At 40.4% G+C, this 23,106-nt stretch overlaps 1 protein-coding gene across 7 annotated transcripts in view; it reads left to right on the top strand.

Moving 5' to 3' along the window:
- Rims1 (regulating synaptic membrane exocytosis 1) overlaps window positions 1-23,106 on the top strand; it is a 481,904-nt gene that overhangs the window by 263,521 nt on the left and 195,277 nt on the right. For 5 of the 7 annotated variants that reach the window (XM_028767198.1, XM_028767197.1, XM_028767196.1 and 2 more), the window contains exons 6-8: window positions 4,097-4,434; window positions 8,246-8,482; window positions 9,005-9,087. In XM_028767198.1, the coding sequence (XP_028623031.1) occupies window positions 4,097-4,434; window positions 8,246-8,482; window positions 9,005-9,087 (658 nt within the window). Of the gene's footprint in view, window positions 1-4,096; window positions 4,435-8,245; window positions 9,088-23,106 lie in introns of all 7 variants that reach the window. The other 2 variants (XM_028767193.1, XM_028767192.1) reach the window with 1 other exon arrangement.

Here is a 23,106-nt window from a genome sequence, read left to right as displayed (position 1 = left end):
ACAATAAATAATTCAGCTAGATTTTCATAAGCAACATATTTCTATTAATATATTTCCAGACCTCATTATGGTGAATTAACTGAGTAACACCACTACGGATAACTGTAAAGATGCTGTGGAATGAAATGCTCTGGACATTCTGCGACTTTTGTCTTCTGGAATTGTCAGCAGCTGGGATTTTTTTTAAAAAGAAAACCTGCATAAGGGTGTGCTCCTTTGTCATGGTGGATCAGAGACCCTACCACTACCCCAAAGACTGATAGATATTTTGTGGATGGCCCCAAAGACTGATAGATTTTCTTGTGGATGATAGGTCTGAGCTCACAAGACCTTGCCCCATTTGCAAGGATTTCTAGGTCGTTAACAGTTACTGGGAGAGGAAGACAGTTTCTTCCGTGTTATAGCAGCTCATTCTCCTTTAAGTTACCCCTCACCTGCCTCCTGTAATAACCTCAAATAAACTTGTTTCATTAGCTAAACTGAAGTAGAATTCTTCCTTTGTTTTGCCACTGGTGCTCCATGTGGAATATTCTCTCCCCTGGAATAGTTCACATATCTGTGAACACTTCAGGGCATGGCAAGTGTAATAAATTTCCGACATAGGCTCGTCTTTATACTCCTACTGAACATTTGGTTTTATCTATGACATTTCTTAAACTATGCAGGAAGAAGCATTGGAATTTATGTTATTTAGGCAAATTTCATCTTTGTTTTTTTCTGAGGTATTGTTTGCCCCTAATGTTTAAGTTTGATGCACAAATTTTAAGGCCCCGTTAGAACAAAAGATCAGTATATAATTTCTTCAGGTTTTTTTTTTTCAGTTTTCTGATGTATATCATCGGGTTTCCGAAGCCACTTATATCACAAAGATCTTTTTATTCCCCTTTGTACTTCATTCCTAGACATCTGAACTAAGATAGCTACTACACAGGCATTGTTTATTTTAGACTTGCTTGGAGCACATCCCAAGTCACTGAAACCTGTATAATTTCTAAAAAGAGTGTGTGTGTGTGTGTGTGTGTGTGTGTGTGCGCGTGTTAGTTTTTGGTTTAATTTAGTTCTTACGATCTTTCATAAGAAGAAATCTGGTAAAGATGTCTGCATCTCTGCACACCAGTTTTTGCTTATTTAAAACTCTATAGACAGACTTAATTAATAATTGTAATTCAAAATGAAAATCTTAAGTGCACATAACTGTGTTGTGACTTACTATCTGAATCACATTGTACATGGCTGTTAGTTTTGTACAAAGTGTATATTTTTCTGTTTCAATATCATGTATTTATGTATCTATGTATCTAATGTAACTATCTATCTAATACATACATACAAGAAATTTCTTTTTAAACTAGCTAATATTATATGCATAATGTGTATAACCAAAGATTGAAAGCTACTATCACTCAAAACACAAGCATATTAGTATATATATACTTGTATATATACTTACTATACATTATATATATTTTTCTTATTAATTTTGTTTCAAATTCCTAAAGCAGCTCATCTAACACAGAAAATTCTTTTCTTTAATTGTTTTTTTAATTTATTTACATTTCAAATTTTATCTCACTTTCTGGTTTTCCTTCCACAATCCCCTATCCCATTCCCCTTCCCCTGCTTCTATGAGGGTGCACTCACACCCACTCACCCACTCCTGCCTCACCACCCTAGCACACCCCATATGCTGGGGAATCGAGTCTCCACAGGACCAAGGGTTCCCCTCCCATTGATGCCAGATAAGGCAATCCTCTGCTAAATATGGGGCTGGAGCCATGGGTCCCTTCATGTGTACTCTTTGATTGGTGATTTTGTTCCTAGGAGCTCTGAGGGGTCTGGTTGGTTGATACTGTTGTTCTTCCTATGGGGTTGCAAACCCCTTTAACTCCTTCACTTCTTTTTCTAACTCCTCTAACATAGAAAATTCTTAAACGAAGATTTTGAGTTATTATTAAATAGAACAAAAAAGACATTGGAGAAATTTGGAATAAGGAATAATTTTCCATAAATTTTAAAAGATATACATAGGAAACATCACAGGCTTAAATAATATTAGACAGTATTTTAAAATAACCATCTAAATTATGAATATTTCTTCCAGCAATTATGACCAATTTATCATTGGAGATTAAATTAAATGGAACTTAACTATTTTATTGTTCAGTATATTCAAAAGCTAAACTCTTGTTGAAATCTGTCAGTTGCTTTTTATTAACCATTTTTTAATATTTAAAATTAAGGAATAAAAAAACTGTGATAATATTTCGAGAAAGTATTCAGAATTATTATTATCTAATGAAAATTATCCTTTCTCAGAATTGCTACTTTTCTTTTGCCATTTTATTTAACTTATGGCTGTTGTGTCTTACAAAATGTTGCGGTATAATGCAGCGGGTGGGAGCACCTTAGAGGGCCCTGCCAAGGTGCTCCCTGAGGAATCAGGGATATAACAGGCCAAGAATAAAACAGAGTTTATTGGAAGGGGTGCTGGAGAAGGAGTAGAGACAGTGGGGGACAGAGAAGGACAGAAAGAGAGAGGAGAGAGAAAGAGGCCTGCAGGGAACACATAGGGAAAGAGGGGGGAAGAGTTGGAGAGAGAAGAAGAGAAGGAGAGGGAGAGGGAGAGGCTTTGTTCTGTAAGAAAAAAAGCACTCATTCTTAAAGACTGACTATGAATTGCTTTTTAAATGTTTAAGATACTCTCACCTAGAATTTCCATAGTTGATGTAAAGTGAGAAAACTTTCCTATCAAGTTTCTTTGACCACAGGATTTCAGGTCTTATTGGTGTCTTATCAGGCATAGGACATAGGCACATCCCTCTTTCATCCTGAGAGTCAGGAGGGCAGTCAGACATTGTCATGGTAGTTCTGGTTTGGGGTGTCTTTCTTTCCATGTTACTCTTAACTCATCTGTAGGATCAGCACACGTGATCACGTTTACTTATGTGGTTTAAAAGATGGGGATAGAGGGTGTAATGCAATCTCACTTGGCTTCCATTTTTAATCTAGATTACAGTGTATTCCAACTATTTTGGCACATGCTTTTGCAATGAGTTGTTCTCCAGTCTTACTCCACACATTCAGAGAGAAGGCCCCTGGGTATTCCACCATCTATCTCTGTCCTCAGTGCTAGTCATTGCTCATATTCTTCAGTATTTTCAATTAGTGTTGGTCCTTGTACTGTATTAATTTTAAATGTCATTTAAAGCAGAAAATCAAACGTTGACCTTAAGCAATATTTCATCACTTATCATTGTGTATGTTAAAATGTTCTAAGATGTTTTAAGAAATCTTACATTTTGACAGATATTAATATATTCAGACTCAGATGCATTGCTTTAGTAAACACATATATGAAAAAAAATCATACCATGTATACCATAAAATAAAAAAGCTTGACACTAATACATTGCTAGAAAAACAGAGGAAGTATTTAGGTTGGCTTTTTCTTTTACTCTGGACTTTTTTCTATGTGAATAATTTTCACGAATGACTTTAATAACAGATGCTGCAAAGAAGACATACATTTATAAAATGCTTTGAGATACCGAAATTGACGCACAGAAATACTGATTCTAGAGCTCATTACAATAATTTCTGATCGTTATCTGCCTCACCTAGTGCATTTATGGTAACAGATAGTTTAAAGAAATATCAGAGTCAATTACACAAAATATGACAGACATATTGTGAAATGAAACTCAGAATCATTAAATTAATGATACATGAGAAAAATATTCTTGTCTGCTTGCTCACCCTTTAAGCCCAGACATTGCTATAGTTGACTCTGAATTGTGTAAAAGATATTTTCATTAAGAAATTTCCAGGCCGGGCGGTGGTGGCACACTCCTTTAATCCCAGCACGTGGGAGGCAGAGGCAGGCGGATTTCTGAATTCAAGGCCAGCCTGGTATACAGAGTGAGTTCCAGGACAGCCAGGGCTACACAGAGAAACCTTGTCTTGAAAAACAAAACAAAACAAAAAAAAAAATCCAAAGGTCCATGTTCTTTTTGTATGATAAATACTAATATACTAAAAGTAAGGTGTTTCTAAATGATGGAGAAACTTTATATTGCTCTTTCTCTTCTCCAAATAGGTTATGTGGGTATGCAATTTATGTCGAAAGCAACAAGAAATCTTAACGAAATCTGGAGCATGGTTCTTTGGAAGTGGCCCTCAGCAGCCCAGTCAAGATGGGACTCTGAGTGACACGGCTACAGGTGCTGGATCTGAGGTGCCAAGAGAAAAGAAAGCACGGCTCCAAGAGCGATCAAGGTCTCAGACGCCCTTGAGTACAGCAGCTGTCTCTTCCCAAGACACTGCTTCCCCTGGTGCACCATTGGACAGGAACAAAGGGCCTGAGCCCTCACAGCAAGCCTTGGGTCCTGAACAGAAGCAGGCATCGAGGTCAAGAAGCGAGCCCCCGAGGGAAAGGTAATAATTCACTAACACTGTAAACAGAATTGAGGGCTTGCTGGAAAGTACCATGTGTTATCAAGAGCCCAAAGCCTATTTGGAGGAATATGTGGAAGTATGACTTCCTAGGGCTCATATTCAAGGCAGCAATGGGCCTGAGAATTTTTGCCAACCTCTAAAATATGTCAGCTCATAAGAGATCTCTATTGGGAAGCATGTCTTTCATATCTTGCATTCATGCCGATAGAAGTTAAGCCAAGCATTTGAGTTATAAAGTGCCAACTCTGAGCTGAAAAACACCCTCTAGAAACACTATTTACAGAATGAGCACTTTAGTGAAACGTGTGGTCCTCAAGTATATGACGCAGAACCTGGCCTACTGAAGTACATTATGGGACATCAGAGACTTTGTTTTCTTTGAAACCATTCTATATGAGGTCTTTCTAAAGGTGCCACTGGTTAGAGTACAAGTAGCAGAGGAAGAAGAGAGAGAGATAACTGACAAGGTAGTAAGGAAAGAGCTTAACTTTCATAGATTTTTATCTTTGGTATAATGCAAAGTCATCAAAGTTATAAGCAAAGGACAATATGATCAGATAATGTACATCAAATGTTTCATTCATCCATTCATTTATTTGAGTTGATGCTATCCACTGGAAAACAGAGACATCAAACATGATATATGATGTGTTTTCACGAGGCTCCTGACCAGTGGTAGAATGTGACTTTCACCGACCTGCCAGAGGCTTAAATAAAGACATGGAGACTCTTACAGGTTTTAAAAGCTTAGGACCCCTCCTAACCTGGCTAATTCTGGCCTATATCCCACTATGTGCGCAAGTCTATCTCTGTGTTCCCTCTGAATCCTCTGTCCACCTCTGCTTCTCCTGCTGAATCTCCTGCTTCTTAATTCTTCTCCCAGAGTCCCTATCTCTGACTGGAAGTTCCGCCCTCTCTTCCAGCTTCTGCTCTTGGCCAATCAGAGAATGCCTTAGGCAGGAAAAGCAGGAACAAATATATATTCTGCCAGCATCTGGAGATGCCAGCACAGCAATTAACAACTGTGAATGTAGAGACACACTTTTATAGCCAGCTGATACAATATGTGTGGGAAATAGGTTACCTCAACAGGTGGGACCTGGACTAAGCTTGATTGCTTCTGTTTGTGTAACTCTTACCTATGCCACTGGGTAAGGAGTAATCTTACCACGTTGACTTCAAAGTAAAGCAGGTCTAGATGGCAGTCCCAAGAGGCAGCGATAACACACTTTGCAGGGGTGTGCCAAGTATTAAAGGAAAACACAAGGTCCCTGGCCAACATGCTATGCCTACCTAACTGAATATGGCTGTGAAGTCAGCCAGCACTCATTAAGCAAACACTATAATTAAACTCAGTGCCAGGAACCAGAGGGTGCAGAGATGGTGAGGACATATCCTTTTCCTCATATTATGGGGAAAGCAATATCCCAGGGAAGACAGACACCTAGGCAATTAGGCAGGATACTGATTGATTGATCAATGCAAGAAAAATACGTACAGAACTGTGGAAGCTCTAGAAACAAAAGAAAAGGCTTTGGAATTGTGGAGTTGCAAGATTCCCAGATACTGGAGGGGAGACAGATAACAGTAGGGGGGAGGATGAGTGTAAGCAGAACTATTTTGAAAGAAGTCAGAAGTACTGCAGGGGTAACAGGATGAGGCTCATGTGATTCCAAACTGTAATATGTTAGGAGACAAAAATATTAAAGATGCAGCTTGGCACTTATAAGAAGACGGTACTTTTAAATATGACAAAATTGGTAGAGAATTTAGAGTTGCTTTTCAAAAAGGAATCAATTTAGGCTTGATAAAAACCTACATAAAATGCCAAGGAGTACAAAAGCCTGTTGACATTTTAAATGCAGCATGGGCACTATCAAAAGCAGTGGTGTGTAAGCAGAGGAGGGGGAGGTGGGAGAGTCTAGATCGGGAAGCCTTGGGGAAGCAAGACTGAAACAGTGATGCCTCCAATTACTGAGGATTTCTTGACTGTTATTGAGCATTAATCGGGAGCTAGGGGAAACAGAACAATTAAAGATAGTGATGAGAAAAAGTATCATCAGCTGGACCCCCAAAACAGAATGGAGGAATCAACCCCACTATTTGCATAACCCTCAAGCTGACTTAAAGCACCCTCACAGGTGGGTTTCCTTGAACACTCTTATGAACTCTGCATGGTAAGCAATAATTACAGCATCACCAGAAGAGTAAATCAATTCAATATAAGCTTCTAGCAGGTAAGTGTTAAAACCCAATGAAATGCTGGCAAAGAATACAATCATGGGATCTTTGAGAACTGTGTTAATTATTAATATGGGGTGGTATCAGACCCCTTCTATTGCAAAACCACAACCTTACACTTGAAGATCCACTTTTGGGTCAATACCCTTTCCATTTTGAAGTGCCGCTGTGATATAAATACCTCAAGCAGAAGTCACCATGCTTCTTTTTTTACTCACTGTCACTTTGTTCCCTTTCTGTTCTCAATAGGCCCTCTCTCTCACCCATCCCACAACGTATCTGAGCAACTACACTTTGCTAATCCACAATAGAAACAACTGATTCCCATTGTTAGGTATATTCATACATATGTGTGCACATATACAAGTGAGTGTGAGCTCACACTCACGAACACACAGACACACACACACACACACACACACACACACATACACATACACGGATGCACACACGGACTTGTGGACAAATCCTATCCCCCTGAAGACGATTCCCCATGGTCTTTAGATTTCCAAAGCAAGCCTGGGGTTGTCTCCACTTTAACTGCACATTGAAATATGTCCAGAAGGCTTAGCCAAGGCAAAAATATTTTGCAGCAACTTCTGGCATAACCTCAGGGTCTTGCCTGGCCAGGGCCTTTGCATGGAGAAATACTCAAGAGGACACTGAAGTATATATACCTTTACAGGATTCAAAAGACCTGCCAAACTTCTTTCCTTTAATTTTATCTTTACCTGCGGGGGTGGGGGGAAGCATTTAAAGAAAGATTTAAAAACTAATTTCTTCTTTGGGGTTCTCTTTGGAAACAAGGAGGGATGAAGGATGAGCGAGAAGGAACAGCAGTTTTAAACATTGCATTATGTCTGAGCTGCGGATAGTCAGTGGTAGAGGGGCTGCCTGGCAATGCACACAGCTTTGGCTTTGAGTCTCAGTACTGTAACAGACAGACAAACACACAAATATCAGTGTTTCTATTGATGTTACTTGAGAAAGTTAAAATATAAGATATGATTTAGCCATTGCTCTATGATTAACGCTACAAAAGAAAGGTTTAGGCATAATCACATCAAAATGGGTTTGCTGTTATCAGAGATTTGATTTCTGAAGTTAGCACCCGTGTAATTCTAAAAAGTTTCCTTGATAAACAAGAATTTTAAGGATGCAATGTTCAACTGGAAAACACACTTGATCTTGTAGTGATGTATGCTTATCTTCAGTATTATGCTATTATTGTCCATATTATTTCTATGTGAAACATTTTAAGCCATAGAGATATAAGCATAAAATGTGCCTATTGAATTAATACAGTTTTTATTTAAATTCAAATTTTAAAAGCTGAAAAGAAGTTTTTGATCCTATTGTAAAGCAAAGGGGTCACATTTTCAATCTTATTCGGTACACAAATTTAATCTGGTTCTTGACTTCAAATTGCAAGTAGACACGGGATTCGAACTAATTATATGAAATAATTAATTTAGGGTTTGAATGCTGGGACAAGAATGTTTCTTGGTGTGCTGCTTAAATGTTTTCAACTGTTCTCTGCGCATCACAGGAAGAAGGCTCCAGGGCTTTCGGAGCAGAATGGCAAGGGAGGCCCGAAGATCGAGCGCAAACGTGTCCCCAAGTCTGTGGTGCAACCCGGGGAAGGGACCGCGGATGAGCGGGAAAGGAAGGAGAGGCGGGAAACCCGCAGACTGGAGAAAGGGCGCTCTCAGGACTACCCGGACCGGCCCGAGAAACGCGAAGATGGCAGGGTGGCGGAAGACGAGAAGCAGAGGAAGGAGGAGGAGTACCAGACTAGGTACCGCAGCGACCCGAACCTGGCTCGCTACCCGGTGAAGGCGCCGCCGGAGGAACAGCAGATGCGCATGCACGCCCGGGTGTCCCGAGCAAGGCACGAGCGGCGCCACAGCGACGTGGCGCTCCCGCACACTGAGGCTGCCGCCGCCGCGCCGGCCGAGGCCACGGTGGGCAAGCGCGCGCCGGCCACCGCAAGGGTCTCTCCCCCGGAGTCCCCGCGCGCACGCGCACCCGCCGCCCAGCCTCCGGCCGAGCACGGGCCGCCGCCGCCGCGGCCAACCCCGGGTCCCGCAGAGCCGCCCGAGCCGCGCGTTCCCGAGCCGCTCCGTAAGCAGGGCCGCCTGGACCCGGGCTCGGCCGTACTCCTGCGCAAGGCCAAGAGAGAGAAGGCAGAGAGCATGCTGCGGAACGACTCGCTGAGCTCCGATCAGTCCGAGTCCGTGCGGCCATCCCCGCCCAAGCCGCACCGGCCCAAGCGGGGAGGCAAGAGGCGACAGATGTCGGTGAGCAGCTCCGAGGAGGAGGGCGTGTCCACGCCGGAGTACACGAGCTGCGAGGACGTGGAGCTGGAGAGCGAGAGCGTGAGCGAGAAAGGTGAGCGCGGCTCGGAGGTTGAGATGCGCGCCCGGTGCTTGCCTGCCCGGAGATGCTGGGCTGGGGGACCGCTGTCCCAGGCGCACCTGCGCTGGAGAGATGCGCCGGGACGCCTGCCGCGGAGATGCTGCGCTCCCAGGTCCCTGCGTACCAGACGCACAGGCGCCTCCATGCCCCTTCAGGCAAGCCTGTGAGCGGCACTTAAGAGGCGCGTGGTCCCCGGTGGACACATGCCTGCTGCCTTTTAAGGTCCACGTGCTGAGCGTGCTGAGGTCAGAGACGCAGGTGAAGAGGTTTGTGTTCCAAGATTAGAGGTTGGACACCCAGAGCACTCTCGGGTAGAAATGCAGGCTGTGGAAGGTTGTACTTTTTTTTTTCCTTAAAATGTATTTAACAAACCTCCACTGCCAGCTCCAGTTTTGAGTGAGAAGAGTTTCTTACTGATTTTGCTTCCTGTCATTCAGGGAACTAAGAGGTGCCATCTTAATGTTTTGAAGTTACTATTTTGGGGTGCACTTGTAGGGGAATAACATCTTTTCTAGAAAACTCAACTATGCGTGGAAATACACCATAAACTACTATATATAAAGAACTTCTTTGTACATATTCAATTTCTAAAGGCACATTTTTTTTTATTTTCAAATTGATCCTTCTCTAAATTTGTGAATAGATTCTAAATGACATTACTTGAGGTATTACATATTATGTTTTGCGTAGTAATTTTGAGGTATGAAATTCACATTTCAGAGTAACTGAGACAGTATGATAGACGTTTCCCTCTAAATCAGTATTTTACAGTCGTATAGTCATGTATAACTAACTATTTAGGCTTAAAATAACTCAAATTAAATAAATGTAACCATTCACTTCCTTAGTCTCACCAGCTGTATTTCAAGTGTTCAAAAAATATTAAAAAGTGCGGGTCTAGGAAAGGCTTCCATTTAAATTATAATTGCACAAGTTTCTTGGCGGTGGGTATTCACATTTTGATGCTGTTCACCCAGATAAAGCTGACTACAGTCCTAACTTTGGTGATGACTAACTTCCTTCTGATAGTGTTGGGTTTCCTGTGTATTTATCAGTGTATTTGTATTTGGGTAGGGCTAGTCTTTTGGGTTTCACCCTCCCATAATTTATAACTTCAAGGTAATACTATATTATGTAATAAATATAATAGATTTTATTTTTAAAATAATCTTATTTTCTTACCATCTAGCTACAAACTGCTTGTACCTGGGTCCTCTACCTTCCTGGCACCTTCAGACAGTGTGGAGTTCTATACAGGAACGGTTAATAAATCTCATTCTATCATTAGTGTTCATGCAAAACTAACTTGAGATAGTTGTCTACAGAGTTCGTGTGTATTTAAAGTGGATCTGGCTCCTTTAGCTTCCAGTCAGATGGCATGCATCTCTTTGTAAGCGGCACGCCTGCTACAGGCTTTTACAGTTAATTGATAAATAGGCTGAAGTAACTGCGTTTGATTTTTTCCCCTGGAGGAGTGGAGTCACTGTTAATTACATAAATGCATCCATTTGACTGTTGTGCGGATGATTATTGATTGGGGCATTAGACATGCCTTAAGGAAAAGAGTCACACCAAATATTCATTAGTTTATGCTCCATATCCGGATGCATGTGGACGCTGGTCCACAGTACTTACAGGAACAGTATATGATTTTTTTAAAAAAAAAATAGACAGTTGGATGCAGGACCTGGTGTGACATGTATAGTTCCTTACCTCTACTGGCAGCTTTCACTGATACTTTAGCATACCTTCACAAGCTCCAGTGTAAGCTCTTATTCTGGGGATATAGGAGCACCATAAATCCATATGTCTTCATTTGCACTTAATTTCATTTTCTTTTTCTTTTTGTTTTTTTGAGACAGAGTTTCTCTGTGTAGCCCTGGCTGTCCTGGAACTCACTCTGTAGACCAGGCTGGCCTTGAACTCAGAAATCTGCCTGTCTCTGCCTCCCAAGCGCTGGGATTAAAGGCGTGTGCCACCACTGCCTGGCTTAATCTCATTTTCAAGTGAAAAAATTTGAATTTTCCCAGCATCAAAAAGTTCTACTCTAATATTTCAATCTTAAATTAATCTCTACAAAATGAAGTATTACTTGTAATATAAATAACCTTGTAATAGTGTAGTGTAGATATGTTCCTACTCAAAATTTATTAATAAATGCTACCACACCCCACAGTTCTCTAAGGGCTGTTTTGTCATCCATGACAGTCCACAGTGATTGCACAAATTACTTAACCTTCATGTGTCTTCATTTTCTTAGTGGCATAAGTATCTAACTTGTGAAGTTGTTGAATGAAAGATCATGCATATGTATCAAAACCAGATGTTAAATTAGCATTCTTCCTGTCTTGATTTTGCTTGTGATGTCAGCCCTACAGACATCTGTGTCAGTTTTTCTTGTCACAGTGACAAATACCTGAGAGAAGCAACTTGAAAGGAGGAAAAAAATAACTTTGGTTCTCAGTTTCATAGATGCCTTGTATGGTTGGCTGGTTCAATTATTTGAGTCTGCGATGGGCCGGGCATTATAGCTGAAGGAACATGCTGCAGAGACTGCCCAGCTCATGGTGGCAGGAAACAGGGAATAACAGGAAGGGACAAGGACCAAGGGACAGCTTTCCAGGGTTTGTCTGTGGTGACCTATTTCCTTCAACTATAACCTACCTCCTGTAATCATTTCTATCATATATCAATAATAATGTTGAATCACAAATCAATCGGAAGATTAGTTGGTAATGGGTGATTCCTCATGATCCAGTACTGCTCCCAAAGCTCATTCTGAGCACTGTCCCATTTAAAACCAGACTTTCAATAGGTGAGTCTCAGAAGAACATAAGGGTTCATGTCTGTAATCTAAAACTGTTCAAGAAGCTGAGGCAGGAGAATTGCCATGGATATGATGCCAGCCCGGGCTGTGTAGTGAAATGACCCCCAAAGGCATGAGCGAAAACGTAACAGTTTCTAAAGTAGTAGTCATTGTGAGGTAGTTACCTGTGTCTGACATGTACAACGAAAGAAAAACTTGATGCTCTATATGTCAGGACACCCAGTGGGATGGGCAGGAGAATGGTAGTCTCTAAAAAGGTTTCTTGAGGAGCAATAAATGCCGTGGTACACATTTCAGACCGACATAGTATATGATCCAAAGGGCTCTGTAAATATCGTTTTTATCGTCTCAGAGGAAGGGAAAAGATGAGAGCTGTACTCAAGCTGTGCAACTATATGGCTTGGGCTTCCTTCTCTGTTCTAACTATCCCTAGGTCTACCTTGGAAGCTTCTAGCCTCTGTACAATATAATCTTCCAAGCTGACTGATTCAATCCAGCTTCTCCTGGCTTCTGACTGAATTGTTCTGCCTGGCCTGATACTCTTCTGGCTCCTTCTGTCTTCACTTGTGTCTAGCTTGTTCTCTATGCAACCTATTCCAGTATAACTACCATATGCACACACCACACACCAGAACACTTCACTTTTTCTCTTGCTGCCTTTCCGTAGCCACTCTTTCCTGTGCTGTTCTCATGAGTTTCACGTATCCTATCTCTGACTCATTCTGTCAAATCTTCCCCTGATTCATCACTTTGTCTTCCCCTCAATTCGATGTCATGTTCAAACATGGCTGATTCCTTCTACAAACTAACCTTACCTTCATTCTCAGGGATTAAAAGAGTGTCTATATTCCAGCCAGATCATACTGTTATTTATGGCATATCTGTTCACCCAGATTCATGCTATTTCTCTATCTCTTCCTCTCACTTTTTTCTCCATCTCTCAAAAAATAAAAACAAAGCAAACAAAATCAATAAAACAAAATAAATCAAAACAAAACAAGAAGCTCACAAACAAAACACAGTCTGCTTTCTGCTGGCCAACTACTCCAGGGCATGGAGCCTGTCCTGAAGTATGGTTGATCCATCCAGTGATACTCAAACGAAAAAAAACTAAATTTCCCTTTCCCAAAGTTATCAATTGCAAATAGCTTCTCTGTAGATGTGGGAGTTTGTATCTACTCCTCTTTACAGTGCTAGAATTTTGTCTGACTGTCCATGATGACACTGTGTCTGAGAGTTCATACATGCACCAGCCCTATTGTGTCTGGAAGATCCACCTCTGGTTCTGAGAGGTGCCTTTTCTTCAGCATAGATCCCTGAACCTTGACTGGAGGACTTTAATGAAGATACTCCATTTTGGTCCGAGTGCTCCTAAGTGTCCATGTGTTTCCAAATAGGACAGTTATATATCTCTTTTCTCATATCTCTTTTCTCCTATATCTTATGGATATTAACCAATGTAACTATTTCTACACAGAAGAGAAAGGGTGAACAATTAACTTAATCTTGATTACTAATCTTGATTATTAGAAGGCTCCTAAATTTACATGAGGAGCTTAAGTGAACATTTATGAAGAGGTCTGTGAGTAAAGAGAGGCCAAGATGGTGCCATGAAAAGAAAGAAATGGAGACAGCTCAGGGATAAAGAAAAACAACTACTTTGTTCCAAGGTGTTGGCTCACTTATGCTAGCAAGGAGCTTAATATCAAAGTCCTAAGTCAGAAGGAGTTGGAAGAAGTGTCTTGATTACTTCACTTTGGGTGAACAATACAATGTAAATTATCTATTTCTCTGAAATGTACATGTGTGTGTGTGTTTCATGTATGTGTGTGTATGTATGTATATATGTGTATGAGTGTGTGGTGTGTGTATGTGTGCATATACTTTTCCATTTTATATATTTGTTTGCTTGCTTAGTGTCCAACCAAGTGTTTTTTTCTAGTTTATTCTTTAATTTGTCTTATTAACTTAAACATGGATACGGTGGCCATAGGATGGTATTTGGATAGCAGGGAAAACTAACATGAGCATAAACACCCAAGAATTTGACTCGTCTGATTTCTCTTCCTTTAGGTATTACAAACCATACAGAAAAGGGAAGAGAGACCAGTGTCTTGCTTTGATGAATGAAAGATAAATATGATTTTTCCTCTTAACCTGTACCAGTTGATGATCTCAGGCACTGCTTGCTTTGGTTAGAGGAGGGAGAGAGACTAGAGAGAGAAATGAGAGAAAGCAGAAGAGACAAGAGATGGAGAATCTACATGAGAGATACGTAACAGACCTCAGCTGTTTAGACATATATGAAATTTAAATCTTTGGAAGAGGTGGAAAGACCATAACCCCCGCCCCCAACTTTTTTGCTGTCTGTCTGTCTGTCTGTCTGTCTGTCTGTCTGTCTCGATCTTGTCATTCTCCCTCATGTAACCTGATTCCCAATTTCTAATAATATATTAAAAATAGGTAAATCATAAAGAAGGCTAGACTTTTAGTTTCAGATTCTGCCCTATATAAAAATGACCCCCCCAAAAAATATCTTCTTTATTCTAAAATAGGGGTTGTGAATATAAAGAAATTCTATAAAAAGAAAAGAAACTCTATAAAAAGGAAACCATTTATATCTTTACATCTAACATAGCTATATCCCATAATATGTCCTTTCCAAATTAGGCTACAGCTAGGAATATTAGTCATTTAGCAGCATCTGATATAAGTTTCTGTTCTTGACTCAGGAAAACTAAATTAACATCTGCACTACGTCCTTAAAAATAATCACATCATATTTGCATGTGATCTGTGATAACTGTATTGATATAGAATATATTAAAAATAAGTAACTGCTGGTCATCTGAAGGGGAAATGCTTGTGCTTCAGAGCCCATTCAGAAAACGGTCTGCTGTTGAGGATCTCAGTCAGGTCCCTTGTAAAATGCAGAATCATACTGCAGTGTTCTGACCCATTTTCCCCGGTGAATGAAAAGGTTGTCCTTACTGGTGTTCAGTTCAGCAGAATCACGAGATCTCAGAAGCACAGGGTAACTCTCCTTTTGCACCGTCCTGGAGGGAGAAGGGACTGTGGGTGTTCAGAGCTTCCCAGGTCCCTGTCCTTGAGGCCTCTTACTTGTCCTAGCTCTTCGAACATGGAACATGTCTTCATTCTAGTGGATTTCTGACACTAGATCTGGGAACTGAACCTTGTTCTGGTAATTAGTCATGTCCCTAGAATGGTGGGATTGAGACTGGTTTTATTCAGGGCCCTCTAACTGAAGTCTTATTTGCAATCTGTAGTCCATGCACATGGTTGAGAGGCTCCATCTCTAGCTACTGATGTCAGCCAGTGATGAGAATTACCATATTAGAAATTCAATTGTAACTTCTATATTGTTCTCTGTGTGTCACATGCCAACTTTTATTTCCTGCCATTCTGAATCTAATGTTTCTTGCCTATGACCATCTTCTTTGCATATCATATTTTAGCCTCTTCCTACCGATTTTATTTAATTAATTAACTAATTAATTACTTAAAGAACAATTCTATCATTCCAACTGGCATATCGAAATTTATTTTCAGAAAACTAAGGCTGTTGTCCACAAGATGAAATAATGATTGTATTAGTTACTTAAGACTACACAGAAGTGTATCAGATAGGGTTCTATAAATAACAGAAATGTATTTTCTTACAACTTTGTAGGCTACAAGTCCCAGACATAGGTAAGGCTTGTTTCTTCAGTGAGGCATAAGAGTAGGACCTTTCTGGCCTATGTTTGACCTGTTCTTCCTGACCTTATCTTTCCTCAGTGTGTATCTGTTTCTGCATTTCCATTTTTTTTTTCTAAAGATACTAGTCTCATGTGATACCACCCCTCCACAATGTCCTCAGTTTATTTCCTCTCCTCCTCAAAGATCCTGTAAGCTAGTGGCATTTAGAGTTTCAGTAAGTCCCTGTGAGGTGTGACAGAATTCTGTGGTAGAAAAAAAAAATCACTTAAGAAAAGCAGGTTAAAGTGAGGAGCTATTTTCCCTCAAGGCATCAGTGATTCAGTTCAATCTATAGCCCTCAGTTCCATTGATTCTGGGTTCAAGATGAAGGAGATATGGATATATCAGGGATATGGAGAAGTGGTTGCTCAATTCCTGGCAACCAGAAAAGGGGTGGAGAAAGAAAGAGATGGAGAATAATGAATATAGAATGAATGACTATTCCTATGATAAAGTTTCTTCCTGCAGCCGCTTCTTCCATCTTAGTATGTGATGTAGCATCACCCAGGTTCAAGACAGGTGTTCTCCCTTAGTTAATCCTCTGCATCGACCTTCAAAGACACACCTAGTTGTATGAGCACTCATCTTAGAGATGTGTCCCAATCAGTTGACAACCAAGAGGTCTGCATGTTTGTCTGATACTCAAACTTTTTACTTAAATCGTAACTTGCCTCCCCCACATTGATCCATGTTGATGTCATAATAGCAGGATTAATTCATATTATCTCCAAGAGTTCCCATATTCTTTTCATTTATATACTGATGACAAAGAGGAGGAGGAGGAGGATGGTGATGGTAGTGGTGGTGGTAGTGAGGATGATGATGTAATATGTGTTTGTATCTGCCATGGCATGGAAGTAGAAGTCCTGGCACAACTTTGTGAAATCTGTTATCGCCTTCATTTGCGTGGGTTCCAAGTATTGAACTCAGATGAGAAGCTTACATGGTAAGTGTCTTTACTGAGCGATCCATCTCACTAGCCTCAAATTCCTCGTATTCTTAACAGTTCCTGCATTGCTCAAAAGATGAAATTCAAGGTCTTCTCTGAGCCTAAAGGCAAATGCTTGCCAGGTTCTCTAAAACCTAAGACAAGTTACATTCTCGCAGTGTACAGTGGCATGGAGTGTGTATTTCCATTAAAAAATGGAGGAATAATTTTCTGTTTGATTCATTGTTATAGTTTGGCTGTGAAATGTTTCCCCGTGGGCTCATACAATTTCACACTTGGCCCCAGCCAATAAAGCTCTTTCATGAGGTTATTGAACCTTTGGGACTGTGGATTTGGTAGAAGTAGTCAATCACCGAAAGTGGGCGGCCTTGAAGACTATAGTTGCTCTGGTTCTACCTTGAACACTCTCTGTCTCTCTGTCTCTGTCTCTGTCTCTGTCTCTGTCTCTCTCTGTCTCTCTCTGTCTCTCTCTGTCTCTCTCTCTCTCTCTCTCTCTCTCTCTCTCACACACACACACACACACACACACACACACACACACTTACTTATACCATATAAGGGGCTACTGCTGTAAGATCCTCTTGCCACCGACTGACCTGAGACCACAGTTGTGTGTCTGACTGACTGAATGGAACAAAACAGATCTTTCTTTCTTTACGTTACTTCCTTCAGGTATTTTATCAAAGGGATATAAAAGAAACTAGTAGTACAGGCTTCTTCACTATATAAACAAATAGTAGATATAAAGTTAAGATAGAATTCTTTACTGTGGCTCACAGTTTAGAGGTTTTGGGTTATGGTTGGCATAATCTATTCCTCTAGACATCGAGGAGGTAGACATACATGGTAGAAGGAGAAAAAACACTCACGGAAGGAAGATATGGAGGGAGGAATCAATCAATCAATTGATCAAAGGAGATATCTGATAGGTTTTCCTATTTTTCTGTCTGTATTCACATCAAATCAAATAGTGTAATTCACTAAACTAGGTATATGCCAGTTCAAACAAGTTCAAAGTCAAGGACAAGTATCAAAATATCATGGTAAGTTTGTTTCATAAATAAGTCTCATGTTTATTTAGAAATATATGTACCTGGGAAGAGGATAAGAAATAACTCAAATTATGTTTGGGGAATAGAATAAAGTGTACATATTCAGCTGTTCTTTTTTTTTTTTTAAATCCAGCTGTTCTTTAGAGCTCCAACCCAACACCTGGAAATAATTTTCTAACAGACTATCAGAAGTGAGTTCTGCCTTATAATGTCCCTGTATTGCTTGAGAGTTCACAACAGGGATAAGGAACAGATCAGTGGCCTTGAAAATGCTTGAAACAGGTTGGAAAGATGGCGCAGTAGTTGGCAGTGTATGCTGCTTTTGCAGATGACCAAGTTCAGTTTCCAGCACACGCATTGAGTGGCTCATAGAAGCCTTCTTCAGGCCTTCATGGGACTACCACATGCATATACATCTCTAGAACACACGCAGACATGCGTACACACAGAGACATGCACACACAGACACATGCACACACATATGCACATACACACATTTTTAATTTTTTGATAAAAATTTGGAAAAGAAAAATTTAAAGTGATCTACCTTGGTGTAATAATTGGGAATCTAGAGAATCGTTTGATGCAGTTGTGGTGGTGGTTGTCACAGCTTAAACATTCCTGGCAGTTTGGAGGCAAAACTCTTACAGAATGAAATCTGAACTGTCAGCCCTTTATCTTCCATCTGCAGTTCAAACCTGCCTGTCTCAGCTCTACCTTCTCTGGCACTCTGCTCCTGCTGACTGATTAGTAGTTCTCTGACTTCCACATTTATCACCGCCTTCTCTGTCTCGATTTCTTGACAAGATTCTGCCCCTTAAAATGCCCTCCAATGGTAGGACTTAAATTTCACTTCCTCCTCTTGAAATTCTACTGCTGTGTTGAAGTGTTTAGTTTTGTTTGTAATGCTGTTCTCATTTTTGTAGATGTTTGTATTTCCAGAGGGCAGGAGATCATAAGCTTAGGTGGAGGTACACTCATGTTCAGCTTTCCACATGACAGTTTAAATTTGCTTACATAGAAATACCATTTTCATTGATGAATCCATTTTAACATGTAGGAGTTTATACTTGAATGAAGAGAAAAAATATATACTTTAATATGGATAACTGAGAGAGGAAGCAATAACTTTCCTATCTTTTAATTATTGGTATACCCCTCCAGTTTATTGACTTAATTCATTTGGAAAAGGAACTGCAGTCAACAATTACTAGTAGGATGAATGACTGCAAATTAAATTTAGGGGTGTTACCCAGTGGTAAATCATTTGCCAAACACATGGGAGGCCTATTGTCATTTCAGAAATGTGTTTATTTTATAGCTTGGGCTTTCATTTGTTTTTTGAAGTATAAAGTAGGAAGTGTGATATTCTGTCATTAAATATTTATGTAGTGTAAGGCCCCCGGATTGGGGAGACCCTCACTCAAGCCACAGGAGATTACAGACTACCCAGAATCACGTGAGAGACCAAACTTGCTGCAAATTGCAAAAGCCTTTATTTCCAGATTTCCGGATATCAGCCGACTGAGGCCGAGACTCCCAAGAGGGGTGTCGACCCCCAGGCTCAGGAGCAAGTGGTATTTAAAGGAGAAAACCGCAAACCATGGGGGTGAAAGGAGAAGCCAAAAAATGGGAACAGTAGGAAATCACAGCCCATATCAGAAAAATAGTTGGAAAGTTTCAACCTATTATTCAGCTAGTCACAAACCAGGGTGGGGAGTGAGTAACATCCTGTATACAGAAAGTTTCAACCTATTTTTCAGCTAGTCACAGAACAGGGTGGGGAGTGGGAAACATCATGTACACATTTTATTCAGGAATGTGACCTTAACCTGACCATTGTAAGCAGCCATTTCCTGGAGTAACTCAGCCAACCAGTATCTTTAGATCTGCTATCCTTTGTGGTGAGCCAGTTCCCAGAACAACCTAGCTGACCTGCCTGCTGGCTTGTGGCCAGCTAGTTCCTGAAACCTGTGAGCATGTGAACTTGCTGACCTTAATTCAGATGGGGGGCTCCCAAACTTCTCTATGAATTTTTACATCCTTTCAGTAGTGAATATTTTAATGGAATACAAAAAGTTAACTATCCATAGGTAAGTCTGTAGCAAGCATTATAGGATAGAATTGCTCTTAGAATTAAGAAGGATGTAGAGTAGCCTCAGTAAATAACATCAAAAATAAGAATACAGCACACCACTTAGTGTGAATTGAGTGGTAGCTGAACAGCAAGAAAGACAGGAAGCTGGAAAGGAAATCTGTATAGTAGCTCTAAAGAATAAGAAAAAAACATTAGATTTAGGGACTTCAGAGAATTGGTCATTTGAGAAATTATGAATTATGTTGAAGGCTAAGGACCTTTCGGAAATCCTCCATTAAGTTAAACATGCAATACTCTATTGTTCACAAAATGGAGAGTTGAAATTATGATAGGAATTGCTTAAATTTGAGTAAACTTGATGTTTAGAATTTCCTTTAAGGCTCATTTTTCTCTCTCAAGGACTACTTTCTCATTCCCTGACCTCTTCTTGTACTTCGACTTCCTAAATATTCATATATGGAAATCTGAAGCTAAGGTCTACACGTGGAGAGAATATACAGAATTTCTTTCTGACCCTGTGTCACCTTATTCAATATGCTATTTACAGTCCAGTTATCATGACTGCTTACCCCTCTCTTTTTCCAGCTTTATTTTTCCTCTTGGTAGACTATGTCCTGTATTGATTCTTCTGGTGAAAGGGTAGGACTAGTAAAATCTCATTAATTAATTAACATCTCTTAAGTAATGGTGTCTTGGGGCACATAGCTTGGGCTTTGACTCTTCCGCTATTTCCTGTACTACATCACAAAGATGCAAACGCAGCATGTGTCCTTGTTATATGGTGGAGCATCTTCTGGGTATATGCCCAGGAGTGGTATAGCTGGGTCCTCAGGTAATGCTATGTCCATTCTGAGGAATGGCCAGACTGATTTCCAGAGTGGTTGCACCATCTTGCAATCCTACCAACAATGGAGGAGTGTTCCTCTTTCTCTATGTCCTCACTAGCATCTGCCATCACCTGAGTTTTTGATCTTTGTCATTCTTACTGGTGTGAGGTGGAATCTCAGGGTTGTTTTGATTTGCATTTCCCTGATGTCTAAGGATGTTTAACATTTCTTTAGGTGCTTCTTGGTCATTCGAGTTTTTTCAGTTGAGAATTCTTTGTTTATCTCTGTACCCCATTTTTAATAGGGTTATTTGATTGTCTGGAGTCTAATTTCTTGAGTTCTTTGTATATATTGAATATTAGCCCTCTATTGGATGTAGGATTGGTAAAGATCTTTTCCCAAAATGGTTGCCATTTTGTCCCATTGACAGTATCCTTTGCCTTACAAAAGCTTTGCAATTTTCTGAGGTCCCAGTTGTCAATTCTTGATCTTAGAGCATAAGCAATTGGTGTTCTGTTCAGGAACTTATCCCATGTGGCCAGGTATTCCCCACCTTCTCTTCTATTAGTTTCTGTATATCTGGTTTTATGTGGAGGTCCTTTATCCACTTGGACTTGAGCTTTGTACAAGGAGATAAGAATGGGTCGATTTGCATTCTTCTACATGCTGACATCCAGTTGAACCAGCACCATTTGTTGAAAATGCTGTCCTTTTTCCACTGGATGGTTTTAGAACCTTTGTCAAAGATCAAATAACCATAGGTGTGTGGGTTCATTTCTGAGTCTTTAATTCTATTCCATTGATCTTCCTACCTGTCTGTTCCACTATGTTCATAGCAGCCTTATTTATAGTAGCCAGAAGCTGGAAAGAACCCAGATGTCCTTCAACAGAGGAATGGATACAGAAAAGGTGGCAAATTTACAAAATGGAGTATTACTCAGCTATTAAAAACAATGAATTCTAGAAATTCTTAGGCAAATGGATAGAACTAGAAAATATCATCCTGAGTGAGGTAACCCAATCACAAAAGAACACACATGGTATGCACTCACTGATAATTGGATATTAGCACAAAAGCTCCCAATACCCAAGAATTTACAACTCACAGACCACATGAAGCTCATGAAGATGGAAGACCAAAGTGTGGGTGCTTCGGTCCTTCTTAGAAGGAGTAACAAAATACTCATCGGAGCAACTATGTAGACAAAGAATGGGACAGAAACTGAAGGAGGGCTTGTCTGAAGACTGTTTCACCTGAGTATCCATCCCATGTGCAATCACAAAAAGTAGATGCTGATGTGGATGCTAGGAAATGCATGCCGACACAGCCTGATATAGCTGTCTCCTTAGAGGTCTGACAGAGCCTGACATATATAGAGGCAGATGTTCACAGCTAACAATTGAACTGATCATGTGTTTCCCAATGGAGGAGTGAGAGAGAAGACTGAAGGAGCTGAAGAGGTTTGTGTCCCCATGGGGAGAGCCACAATACCAGCCAACCAGAGCTCCCAGATTCTAAACCACCAGCCTGGGAGCATATAGTGATGTACCCATGGCTCCAGGTGTATGTGTAGGGAAGAGGTCCTTGTAGGACATAGGTGGGAGAGGAGGTCCTTGGTCCTGTGAAGGCTGGATGCCCCAATGTGGTTGAATTCCAGGGTGGGGAGGTGGGAGTGGGTGGTTGGGTGTTTACACATCCCCATAGAAGCTGGAGGAGGGGGGATGGTATAGAGAGTTCCTGCATAAGGGGGAAAAGGGATCACATCTGAAATGTAAATAAAATATTCAATAAAGAAAAGATGCAAGCACAGTCCTGGGAGATGAACCAGGGCTTCTTCCAGCTCTGTTGAGTGGAGGAACCTGGGTCAGAAATTGCTTCTCATTGCCCAGGGTGAGGCTACTTATACCAGTCTCCCTGTGGGTGGGTCACTCTTGCTCTTGAATTTTATCCGGATTCTAACTTGACGTCCATCTTTCTTGTTCTCTTTTGAGTAACTTTTTAAAAATAAATATTTTTTTGCATAGAGAATAATTACATATGTGATTTTTATTTTGAACGTCTCACTATTTTTAATAAGAAAAAATGTAAAAGGTAACTAAGGGAAGTGAAGGAAGAATAAATAAAACAGTAGGGATTTTTTTTTTAATAAAGGATCATTTAGACATAACATAAACTAGAGTAAAAATTGTCCTTAGCACAATTTATTTGGCATTGTCTTACTTTTTCTATTTCTATAATAAAATACTTGAACAAAAGCAAGTTAAAAGAGAAAAGAGTATTATTTTTCTTTTTTATTGGATATTTTATTTATTTATATTTCAAATGTTATCCTCGTTCCATGTTTTCCCTCTGGAAACACCCTATCCCATCCGCCTGCTTTTATGACGGTGCTCATCCACCCACCAACTCCCTCCTTCTTGCACTGGCATTCCCTTACACTGGGACATCGAGCCTTCACAGGACCAAGGGCCTCTCCTCC

Source organism: Grammomys surdaster, unplaced genomic scaffold, assembly GCF_004785775.1.
Source record: "Grammomys surdaster isolate TR1022 unplaced genomic scaffold, NIH_TR_1.0 171, whole genome shotgun sequence".
NCBI lineage: Eukaryota > Metazoa > Chordata > Mammalia > Rodentia > Muridae > Grammomys > Grammomys surdaster.
The sequence above is the reverse complement of the archived record's forward strand: the minus strand, read 5'-3'. Positions and strand labels throughout refer to the sequence as shown.